At 43.2% G+C, this 12836-nt stretch overlaps 1 protein-coding gene across 5 annotated transcripts in view; it reads right to left on the minus strand.

Annotated features, from left to right (window-relative positions):
* Atp8a2 (ATPase phospholipid transporting 8A2) overlaps nucleotides 1-12836 on the minus strand; it is a 527640-nt gene that overhangs the window by 138805 nt on the left and 375999 nt on the right. For all 5 annotated transcript variants that reach the window (XM_021182071.2, XM_021182073.2, XM_029469107.1 and 2 more), the window contains 2 exons: nucleotides 10854-10928; nucleotides 2415-2537 (listed from right to left, as the gene is read on the minus strand). In XM_021182071.2, coding sequence (XP_021037730.1) covers nucleotides 2415-2537; nucleotides 10854-10928 — 198 coding nt within the window. The remainder of the gene's footprint in view (nucleotides 1-2414; nucleotides 2538-10853; nucleotides 10929-12836) is intronic.

Genomic DNA, 12836 nt, shown 5'->3' on the forward strand with positions numbered 1-12836 from the left:
GAGAGGAGAGGAGAGGAGAGGAGAGGAGAGGAGAGGAGAGGAGAGCGCTAAAAGCTGTCCCCTCTTACAATTAGATGGCAGGATGCTCTCCAGATAATATTACTTCACTACAAATCTCCATACACCTGCATGGGTACAACACAGAACTGTTCCACATGTGAAAACTGAACTTCTACGTGTGAGTGTCCCCTATCATAAAAAGACACCTGATAATCACTCAGGAAAAGGGGGCTTAGGTTAAAATTGGATAGCAAGAAACTAAAATTTTGTTCATTTTGAAAACCTAAAAACCCATTCTATGTATAAAATTTCATTTTTTTCTCCTTATTGTCTTAAAATACCTCTTATTCATTTCCCCCTTATCACCTTTGAGGTCAGTGCAACCCACTAAAATAATTCTCTTAGATGGCTGGCAAAATGGCTCAGTGACTGAAGGTGGCCTGTCACCAAGTTTGAGGAACTGAGTTCAATCCTCAGGACTCACATACAGGCAGAAAGAACTGACTTCTAACGGCTGTCCTCTGACCTCTACCCATCCACAGTAACACAGCACACCTCCTTTCCACACACTAAATAAATAAATAAATAAATAAAGTGAAATCTTCACTTTTAATGTTTGCAATGTTAAACAAAAGGGCACAGAGTTCTTCCCACTCTAAATGACAGTATCATAAGCATTTTGATGTTTTTAAAAGTTATCCTTTGAACCCAGACTATGCATGCACTGTGTTACTATACCCCAGCCTAGCCCCGTTCAGTACTCTATTTAACTATTAAGATGATGGCGCTTTTAATTCCAGGTGAAACTTCTCCAGCAGGTAGTTCTGGGGAATGTCCCAAAAGTGATTAAACCATGGTTAAGAGCAGAAAACAGCAAACAACATCCTAATGATAAGGCAGCTAGATTTGTCCCGTTTTACTTACTGTCAGTTAACTATGATGACTTGGGCCCGATCCAGGCCTCATGTGTTCTGGGAAATACGGTAACACTGTTCCATAACCTCAGCTCTTAGGTGCTTACTTGTGCCCAGTCCCTTTTCTGACCCCGCCATTAAAATATAGAAACCGATAACCCAGTCTCTGTCTGAAATCGAGACCCAACCAGTTCTGCTTTTAGCATGGGTTCATTTTCTGCTTACCTGCCACCCCGACTGACAGATTCAACTGTAGAGCACAGACTTGACCTGTGTAAGCAAGTGTGGAGAAGAAGGCACTAACTGCACGCTAAGAGACTCAGTAAACAGCGGTTGGTCAAGTCAGCCACCATGTACGGAAGAGAGCAGAGCCAACAGGATGCACCTTACTTTATCCCTTCCTGGATCTGCCTGTTAAGCCCAAAGATAAGGCGGCCATGATAGTTAACCATCAGCCACATCTGCTCGGGAACAGCCTGCTGAGCTGGATCACTGCATCTTCGCAATCCCCTTCTACACAGCATCACGGTCATGCTGTCAAGCTCACATCTTCTCTCCTCTTCCAGGGGGATCCATGGCTTCCCTTCAGGCAGCAGCACCCAACTGCATTGACACTGTTAGCATGCGTGTGACAGAGGCCTGTATGACGGGCCCACTTTGGTACTCTGACTGTTCAACCTGTTTTATAGATGGTCCAGCCTCTGTCTGGGTCTCCCCAGGATAATATATGCAGGTTGAATATCTTGAATCTGAAAGCACCAACTCCTGACTACTCCAATATCCAGAACTTGTTGAGCACTTGTTGAGTATTTAGACATGACCCCATCTCCAAAACATATTATATATGTAAGTGTTCCAAATTCTACCCTTGCCCTGAAAAAGCCTCTGAAATATGAAATATTTTGAGTTCTAAGAAAATGAAAGGACCTTAGTTTGAATGCTCAGCTCGTGTAAAAGTCAGAACTGGCTGTGCATGCCTATAAACCTGGCAACTGGGTGGTGAGTGGAGACAGGCAGATGAGAGCTCTCTGGTCAGAAAGTCTAAATAGTGAGCTTCAGGCTCCATGAAAGATCCTGTCTCAAAAAAACGTGGAGAACGACAGATGGAGGCACCCAATATTCTCCTCTGGCCTCTGCATGTGTCTGCATGTGTATACACTCCCTCTACAGATATGCGTATACCTCACACACAAAATTAAAACCAGTAAATCAGGCTTGTAGCCAGCCTTAACAAGAGCTGCCTGAAAGGATATGGCTGATAGTAACAGAAAGGAATAGGAGATGATGCTGCCCACAGAATTCAGAGCCTCAAGCAGAAGGAAGGAGATGCTGGCTGGACCTGAGGGAAGTGTTTCTGCATCACAGGGCCGGATTTGAAGGGATTATGTCAATGCGCTCTGTCAAACACCACTTAGCTCACAGACAGGTGATCAGAGCGGAAAGAGAAGGACAGCTGTGCCTTCCATAGGTGATGGCTGTTTCTCCACAGCATTTTCTTACCTTAGTGTTGAAACCTTCAGCGTTCTGAGTGATTCTGTAAAGCTGTGGGAACCTGAGCATGCTCTCCTGAGTGCAAGACCTCTCGAAGATCCCCAGAGTGAAGGGCGGCAATGCCGTGAAGATCTGTATGGAGACAATGAGCCATCAATCAGAGCCCTTCCGCTTCTCACTGTGCCAAGGTTCCAGCTTGGTTGTGATGACTTAACTTTTACAGTCAAGTCCAAACCCGAGGCTGCATGATTCACAGCTCCCCAAACATCCTCCAAACAACAAAAGAAGTAAACAAGTCACTTAAAACAAAACAAAACAGTTAATCCATGCAAATGAATGCACAGAACACTAAAAACATTAAATTCCCGATGAGCTAAGAACGCATTGGTGAACGGCGACCCTCCTGTGCAGAACTCACCATGATGGCGCTTGTACCACAGTTTAGCTCTAGGAAGCAGCAGGTTTTCTGTCAATGCTGGTTGCATGAGTTGTACAACCTTTGACTCTCTCCTCAGGTTTTAGGAGACACAGGCAGTCTATCCCTGTATTCACCCAACAGTCACTTACCATGAACGGGATGGGGGCAGACACTGTGTGGGACACTGAGAATTGGACGCTTCTTCAGAGAGGAGGAAAGGCCTGGAAGCTTCGGGGACCTCGTGTGTACTGCAGAGGTGACCCATGACAGTAGTGGGACAGAAATGCAACATGTGAAGTGTGGGGGTTTGGCAAGATTGCTTGGCGAGAACATCATGGTACCATTAAGAGAAGGGACTCTGCATCAGCGTATAGGACGTGCAGGGCATGGGACCTATAGGATTTGCAAGATAATGCGGAGTGTGGACGAAGGGTACTCCTGGCATCTTCTTTGACAAAAGCACCCTTCTAAAACTCTCAGGCATTGACAACGTGTTTCGGGGGAAGCCTGCAGCTCACAAAGAATGTGGTTGGCTGAGGACACAGTAGAAAGATGAAAGGAGTCCACAGAAATCAACTCTGGGCACTGGAGGCAGAAAGTGAGTGACTCTGAGGTGGGAACTTTCACCTGCTCTCCCTGGGATCAGATGGGACCACGTGTCTGTGTTGCAAAATAAAGCTGGATGCTGAAGATGGGTCTGGCAGGAATGTGCCATTTCACTCTGGGCCGCCTGTGGCCCATGGGTCACTCTCTCACTTGGTTCTAGCAAGTTCAAAGAGACGGGCTCAGAATTTATCCTCTGATTGGATGGAATCCATATCCACAAACCCAGCCAGCTCTGCAGCCATGGAATCTAACCAGCCTTTCTAAGCGAAGCCTAAGCCCACACCAGGTACTTGGAGACTGAGAATCTGACCAGTGAAATGCACTTCCCCCCCCCCCGGGCTGCTGGGATCAGGCAGGCAAGTGAGGCAGGAACTCTCTCGAGCACTTGCTTTGGCTTGGGGCTGATGGAAAGCAGCCTTGGGATTACAACAGGCTACAAGGAGATGGAGAACTGCTGCTGCTATCACTTCTCTGCATCAACAGATGCTGTGTGTTTCACGGACAGCAGAAGGACGGGCTAAGGACTATCTCAGGAGCTCTGTGTGCATTCTGGGTGCATGTTTTCATCTCTGTTCTTCTGTGTCGGGCCGTGTGTTGGGCGTATACCAGCTTGGACCCAGCTAGCCTTTTGCTTTTCCCTTTTATTCGAATCTCCCCTCAGTGTACTTCAAGCTCTTGTCACCCCTCATTACCAGCAGACTACCCAGCAAGCTCTACTATACTTTCTTCCTTCAAGTATATTGCACTTGCCTATGTAGACTGGTTGGGATCATGGTTTTTGTTGTTGTTGTTTGTTTGTTTTTGTTTTGTTTTTGTTTTACAAAATGGAGATGTTACACACCTTTATCTTCATCGCTGTTTTCTTGCTAAGCAACACATCACAGAAAGCCCTGCAAGCCCCTTGGCTTTATTAATGCTAACGTGGTCTGTTTAGTGTTCTCTAGTGTTCACACAATAACTCACAGTAGGGATGTGCCATAGTTTTGAGTTATTAATTCATTAATCCATCCATCCATATTTATTTTGATTCTGCCTTTTATTTTTTACCACAAACACATATCAAACATCCACAATAGTCTACAATATATGCTTTGCTTTCCTCCCCTCCCCCCGCCATGGGTCTAAGCTGCTGGGCATAGAAGGAAAAATGTAGTTTTAATTTTATATGATGTTGCCTGCTTGTGTTCTAAAAAGGGTTCCAATCTTTTATATTTCCCTTTGCAAAGAACAAGAGTGACCTTTTGCCAGCTTTCCTATCTGTGATGGTTAAGCTCCACGTTTATTATTCTAACGTTTGCAAAAGTCAGATATTAACTCTTTTACATTTCCCTGTGTACCAGTGAGTCTGCACGTGTTGACCATCTGGACGGCTACTCTCGGCAATGTGTAGTTAGGTCCCTTTTCTGCTTTCCACACATGGTTATCTGTCTCTGAATGTTCTTTGAGTCCCCAGTTCTTTGGGTCTTTAAGTTGCGTTCATTGTCTATTGGCCTTTTTTCTTCCCAAAATGGCTTCCCTTGCAACCTAAAAGCATTTAAGTTTTAAGTGGTTAAAACCGGCTTTGCCTGTCGACTTGTTGACAGTTTTCCCACCCTGAGCGTATGCATAGTTTTTAGGAGCATGTTAGGAGAGTCTCATGGTTTTATTTTTCCCTTTTGGAATTTATTTTCCTATGAGGTATAAGCTAAGAATTCACTTTTTCCCCCCCAGATAATGAGCCAGATGTGAAAACACAATTAATTCACACTTTGCCATGAAGTTTTAAGAAAAAAAATCACCATTAAGGTTTATTAGACTCCGATGTATTGTTGTTCTAGACTCTGGAAACGGAACCCAATTCTGCAGTCTCGGATGCCGGGTCTGTAAGGAACATACTGCTCTTGATGGTGATTTCGGGGCTAGTCTGAGAGTGTAGTCTACAACCTCTTCTAAACGAGATTTACTTATCTGTTTTCAAGAACCCCGTTACGTCACTTACAGTGTAACACAGCTCCTCCCGTGCCCCTCAAGCCTGTTTGCATCTGGTAAATGTATATATTAACTTATGAAGTAATGACTTTGTAATGTCTTCCCAGATTTAAAAAAACAAAAACAAAAACAAAAAACAGTACACTTTCTATGAAAATCCTGGTTTTAAGTCTTTATTTCTTTGTCCTTTTTCAGTGGTGCTGGAGACACTGCACAGTGGGCATACTCTCTACCACTGAGTGGAATCCCCAGCCCTGTTTTATTTCACTGTTGAATTCTGAGACAGGTCTTACAAAGTTGCCTGGGCCAGCCTTGAACTCACTCCACAGAGCAGGTAGAATGCAGTTAAGATCCTCCTGCCTCAGCTTTGAAGTAGCCAGGCTTACAGGAGGTTCTAGGAAGTCCAAGTGATTTTTTTAACCTTTCATTAAGACTTTGGCACTTTTTTTTTCCCATACGGATACTATAAAATTACAACCATATACTTTTTAATTAAAAAACACATGAGAGGCAGAGTCATACTATGCGACTTGGCTGGTGCCCAGATCTTGAGCCCAGATGGTTCTCCCTGCCTCGGCCTCATATGAAGCTGGGACTTGGGCATGTGCCACTCTGCCCAGCTACCGATGTGTTTAATTGCTTTCTGAAAGGAGTTTTCATAGTTTTGCAGTTTTTAGGAGTCCATTGGTAGACTTGAAAATAGAAATACTGATTACTAGAACAGAAAAACATGTCTTATCTGACTCTTCTGGAATTCTCTCCTATTTCTAGCACTTTTCAGTTGGTTTCTTCTGGGTTTTCTGGATAACCAATCATACATGACCTTTCTTGTATGGTCGCTGCTTCATTTGCATGGGTGTTTGCATAAGCATTGGAACTGCTCATGACTCCCCTGATGTTTGTCACAGTTGTTTAAGTGTCTTGTTGGCTGTTGAAAACTCTGGGGTGATTCTGAACTCTGCAGTGATGATATGATGGCTGCTCCTCCTGCCGCAACAGCCAGTCCACTGAGTAACTTCTGACGGAACACAAGGCAGTCTGGGAGTGGGTCGTGGAAGGCAGTATGCTGAAGTTTTGAGAGCAGACTGAAATCTGACTGATGGACATCTTTGCGTTTCTGTTTTTCTTTTCCAGGTCTTATTTTGGGAATGCCAGCTGAACTGCCTCAGACACATGGGTAGCAGTCGCTGATGGAACCGTGTTTTTATTCACTTTATCCACATAGTTAGAATGATTTCTTTTTAATTCAAAACTTGTATTCATGATATCGGGTCTGCTTGGTCAAATTACTTTACTCTTTTAACACAGAGCGAGGCTCCATTAGCTGATATTTTATTTAGATGTCTGTAGTTACAAGTGAAGCCTGGTCATAGCTTTCTTTTTAAATTCATGCTGACTTGACAGTGAGATTACATTTTGGAAACAATTTTGATAATATTACAGTGATCTCCTCACTGAAAATGACGTAACATTTAGCTAGATCTATCTGAGCCACGCAGCTCTTCTCCCTGGTGGCCTCTGTCTTCTCACAAACTTAACTGATAGAGAAACTGAACCATAGCTCTGGGGTGCTCTTTGAGCTCATGGGTTAAAGTCAGTGAACACAATAGGCCACACCCAATGCACACTATGGTTTTCCTACATATGCCTATCATAAAGTTTAAGTCTTAAATTAGGAACAACTAAGGTTACAGTGATAACTATTAATAAAATAGAGCTATCATAATAATATGCAACCATGAAAATAGCTAAAACTTAAGTTTCCCCCCCCCCCGCTATTTTACTTAAAAAAATTTTTTTGAAATTAGAATTACATCATTTTCCTCTTCTCTTTCATCATTCCAAAGCCTCCCAGTGACCACTTCTTTTAGATTTATGATTTATGGTCTCTCTTTTTTTAAATTGTTGATATACGTGTGTGTGTGTGTGTGTGTGTGTGTGTGTGTATGTGTGTGTATTCTTAAATATAGCCTGCTTAGTCTGTATAATGTTACTTGTATCCTATGTTTTCAGTGCTGACCATTTGGTATCAGATATCCCAGTGGTATGCTGTTCCCTGGGTAAGACCATTTCTCTTGGTCTCAATGTTCCTTATTGCTGGTAGTTCTTTGTGTGGGTTGAGGCCTCATGAACTGCAGTAGTAGCATATATATCTTGGCTGTAACCAACAACTCTGTAATTGGACTTCAGGTCCACTCAACATGAGGGACATCATGCCTGGTACCGAGCCTAGCCAACTCCCCAGGGATAGTGAGGTTATGAATCTTGGAGGAGAAGCTACAACAGCCAATTTACTAAACCAGCATAATCATTCATCACACTCCGAATATGTGTCCTTATTTCATAGTAAGTGTGTTCTTTACCCTTCATCAAGGAAACCTCTGTTTGCAACAGATAGAGACCATTACAGAAACCCACAACTAACCACAACGTACAGTTGTGGCACCTAGACTCAATGACTACACCTACAAACCACCTCTGCATCTAAAGCTCAGGGGAGAGTCATGAAGAGGGACGGAGAGCCTGTAAGAGCCAGAGGACCAGAGAGATTTCTATGAGACTGTGTCTCTTGGTAATGACAACGCTACAGCCATAAGGTCTCAGCAACACGGGGATCTTACTTCTAGAGGCTCGGTCTTTAGCTGACTTGAGAAATGGAAGCCCCAGAAAGTGGGATCACAGGCAGGTGGTTAATGTAATAAGCCCCATCTTTAGAGACATGCAAAATCTAGTCTGTTTCATTCTGTTTAACAGGGTGTGGCAAACTAAGGAACAGTGATTTACATTAGCTGGCTGGGGGAATCAAACTTTAAAGAATAACAGTACACGACAAGAAAAAGAAGGAAAGGAATACTGCAAATGTTTTACATCTCACAGATTGCTCCTTATAGAAGGTCTCTGGCTCTGGATCAGAACCGAGTTGCCTAATAGGACATTACTGGGGCGATAGCAGCAACATTAATTATGGGTTCAAGAACAGCGCTGTGCACAGGTTTTCCGATTTGATCATTACACTTCTCAGCAAGTATACACTGCAGTGTGTGTGTGTGTGTAAAGCACGTGCCTTTACATGTATAGATGGGTACATGCTTGGGGAGAGACAGCAAATGAGAGCAAAGTATTAATAATTGACTAATCCAAATAAAGGACAGCTAGGAGAGTTCTTTGTGTTCCTTTTTGTAATTTTACTTTGATTTCATTTTTTAATATATTCTTCACCAAAACAATTGCCATGGAAGAAATCTAGTATAATTTGAATATGATCTAAGTGTGTTTTCCAGAAAGTCCATGGCTAAAGGCTTGGTCTTCAGTGTGAGGGTGCTAAGGTGGTTGAACCTTTAGAAGGTGGGGCCTAGTACAAGATGATCAGGGAAGGGGGTCACCAGGGTTGAACAATTAGTGCTGGCCAATCTTGGACGTTCGGCTTCCTAGACTATGACCAGCTAAACCTGTTTTCTCTATCAAGTGTTCAGCCTTCAATATTTTGTTATGGCACCCACAAATGGATAATATACTTTCATGTTCTCAAAAGGTTTGGGGCTTCTGGTGTGAGAGATTCCAGGACTCCTGGTTGCTGCAAATAGAAACACCTTTGCTACCAGTACCCCAAGTATCACCCAGCATCCCTAGAATGGTGAGTGCCATGATCTTCTTTATGTAGCTTTGGCTGCCTTTCAGCATTGCCTTCTTAGCTTTCAAGGCCTTTACTTTGGCTTTGGCTTTGGGATGAGCAGGGGTTTCCTTCTTCGTTTTTGGCACCATCTTGGCAGAAAGGCTACAGCACCCAGTTTAATACCTATTCTATGGACTCTGGTAATCTGTGGTCATTTCACCTCAGAATTGACTTCTCTGGTACAGAGTCCTCTTCTCTATTGGTTGCTGGGACACTGTATACACCAAACACATTCCTAGCCTTATACAGTAAAGATCACAATGATTCTTAACCCTTCATGATCACAACAATCCCCAGGAGCATTCTTTTAAAAGGATGCTGATCTCTGAGGCACTCTCTGTTTGAGTGACTGTGGGGCTCAGGAACCTGAATTTTTCAAAAACAAGCTCTTGCTTTTCTTTCTTGTGAGTGCACTATAGGCCTTGCTTTGATCGACATCAGCCTATTTCAGCTCCTCTGGCTATGCCATCACATAACATTTCTTGGGTTCATTTGAATTTCCCAGGGTTACCCAGAGCTAAGAAAACCATCCCGCCCTCATAATCTGGGCATGAAAATCGAGCTAAACCCAACGTATCCGGTAGGGTGACATTCATCCTTGGCTTTCCTTAACTCTAAAGCACAGCTTCCTGAGGATTGGCTTCATGGTTGACTTAGGTGTGTGGATGGGTTTGCATGTGGCTTCTGGTCCTAGATTATCTAGCTATCCCCAGTCCCTCCTCAGTACATAGAAGTGAGGCCCTTGAGCCATATGTTTGGGGAAGACGGTTAGAGAAGATTCTAGCATGTTAATTCAGCTCTTCTCTCTCTCCTGCTCAACTTTTAGTGGATCTGCACAAGCAGGAAGTACACTCTGCAGTGGGCCAGGCAGTCAACTAACTCATCGCAACCAGAACCTAGCCTTGCCAGTCTCTGAGCCCATACACCTGATCCTCTTCACCTAAAAGTCACATAAACACAGGTCACACTGTGTGTGCCCAAGTCACACTGTGGGTTCAGCATGTTATAGCCAACATGGCAGCTATGAACAAAGTGCACTGTAGGATGTGAGTTCAGAGTCGGAAATGCACATAGTACCTTGAGCTCTTTGAGCCACACTCCCTCCAGTATATACCTCCATGGGGCAGCTACTTCAGAGGGTAAACTCCATGAGGTACAGGAAGCTAGGATTGGTGCTCCAAGCAGCAGGAGAGAATGATCCAAAGATGGGTAGCTATGGCACTTAGCAATGCCCGCCTCTTCATTTTTTTTTCTCCCAAGAGGAGGGGAACAAGAAAACTAGGCATTTTAGCTTATAGTTTCTACTTGGTTTTGGCTTTTGGATTTATTCATCAATTAATTACCAAAAAAACCCCTCAGAATTCATAGACATTCTTCCAAGAAGGGCAAAAATCTCACTAGATCATATATTCTTTGTTCATATCTATATTTAAGAATTCAGAAGTAGTGTTGCAAAATGGAGTGCGTTTAGATGCAGTACAGAAATTTTTCCTTGAAAATGTTGCAGAGACATTTAGCAAGAGGGTAGCAGGGAGTCCATTACTAAGATATATGGGTTAATAATTTCATGGGGCTACTCAAGAATGATCTGCTATGATTGAAACCATGTGTGGAGAGCTTGGGCTTCTGCAGGATGTGTGGCAGCAACAAAGGCCCTAAAGATACATTTGTGCTGCCTGCTAAGTACACAGATGATTGGCTTAGATACACTTCCCAGACATAAACAGTGAAGGAATGCCCCTGAAGTTCTCCACGCTATCAGATAGAAAGGGGGAATGCTTACCACATTGTACAAGCCGATGCACCAGCGCTCGAATAAAATCTGCCCAGAAAATCCATTCACAAAGGCGAACCATAGCTGCAAGAGAACAAAGCTCGTCAAGTTTTATATCAATATTGACCTAAATGTTTCCCCTCACTGGAGAAGTAGCCGGGAATGTGGACCACCAGCTGGACACAGCTGCAGAGGGAGACTGTGTGCCAGCAGTGTGACAGTTGTCCTTTCAAGGAATATAAATTTCCAATACCATAAATACCAATATCTTAAGGAAAATTTATATTAAGGATGCATCAACTTTGAGAGGCTATTTGTGCCATATTTACAAGGAAATGGATTTACACCAAGTATGTTTTGTGTTAACACTTTTGATTGACTGAAAGTCTCAACTTCATGCATTTCCCCCTAATAAAGTTGATTTTAAAGCTATGGTGTCTCTTTGTGGGGCTTTCAAATAGATAAAGATTATAACTAATAAAAACATCACGAAGCTTTTTTGTTGGTCATGTGTGGTTTTAGTTGACAAAATATTAACTTCCTTGGTTGGCCGTCCTCCGCCTCAAGCATAGGCCAACACACAATGATAAGAAACAAACACGCTCAAATCCTCTTTTATGGTAGCATGGGAGACTGAATTAACTGGACAGATCATTCTCAAGAGGATCTGGTCAGTAAACTCATGAGAAAAACAGCAACTTCAGCCATCAGGGATATACAAATTATAATAACTCCATCTCATTCAGAATGATAGCATCAACAAAGCAAATGGCAACTGTAGTACACTGAATAAGAATGGCAACCATAGGGTCATATAGTTGAAGGCTTAGTCATCAGAGACTGGCACTACTTCAAAAGGATTAGTAGGTGTGGCTTTGTTGGAAGAAGTATGTCACTGGGGGGTGGGCTTTGAGTGTTCAAAAGCCCAAGTCAAGCTCAGAGTCTCTCTTCCTGCTGCCTAGGGAACGGCATGTAGAACTCTCAGCTACTTCTCCAGCACCATGTCTGCCTGCCTACATGCTGTCATGCTTCCTGCCATGATGATAATGGACTAAACCTCTGAAGCTATAAGACAGCCCTACTTAAATGCTTTCCTTTATAAGAGTTGTCTTGGTCATGGTAACTCTCCACAGCAACAGAACATGGACTAAAATAAGAAGCAATCAACGCTAATGAGGATTGGTCATTCTGCAGAAAACTCAGGACCCATGGAGACCCACTGTGCCATCACAGGAGTCCTCTCTCAAGAGGAAGAAGAGGTGGCAAGATCTGTAACAGGTGAGCAGTGGAAAAAAATCAAAATTCTTCATATTATATAAGAAACGTTTCTAAAACCTCACTGTGCAAATGAAAAGATGGATCCTCTGACTCAGGAAAGGGAACAGCACATAGAAGTGAATCAGTCAACATTCAAGTAGGCTGACATAGGTGTTAATTTGTTTACTTATTGACTACTATTGCTAGCATTCTCCCGGTCCATAGCCACATGCATGTGGAGGATATGCTCTATCACTGATTTTCTCCCCAGCCTCAATTTTGAGATGCTATAAATTTAATTCAATATATTCAATGAGAAGAGGCAATTAGTCTGCCAAGGGAAGCCAGCTTCATGGCTTCCTACTTCTCTCCAGTGGGACATCAGAACAGAGGTGGGTGGCTAAAGTTTAGAAGTGTTGGTGAAACGGTGTGACAAGGACTTTAGCAAGCCACCAAAACTAAAGACAAATCTAAGCCTGGCAACACAAAGAAATGAAGCAGCTGGTACTGTGTGTCTGTTACACTTGCTAAATTTCAGGACACCCAGCAGATATCAAAACCTGAAACACGTGTTATATACAAGAGAAAGAGGTTTTGTTTTTTGTTTTTGTTTTGTTTTGTTTTGTTTTTTCGAGACAAAGTTTCTCTGTGTAGCCCTGGCTGTCCTGGAACTCACTCTGTAGACCAGGCTGGCCTCGAACTTAGAAATCTGCCTGCCTCTGCCTCCCAAGTGCT

This window comes from Mus caroli, chromosome 14 (assembly GCF_900094665.2).
Source record: "Mus caroli chromosome 14, CAROLI_EIJ_v1.1, whole genome shotgun sequence".
In the NCBI taxonomy this organism is placed as follows: Eukaryota; Metazoa; Chordata; class Mammalia; order Rodentia; family Muridae; genus Mus; species Mus caroli.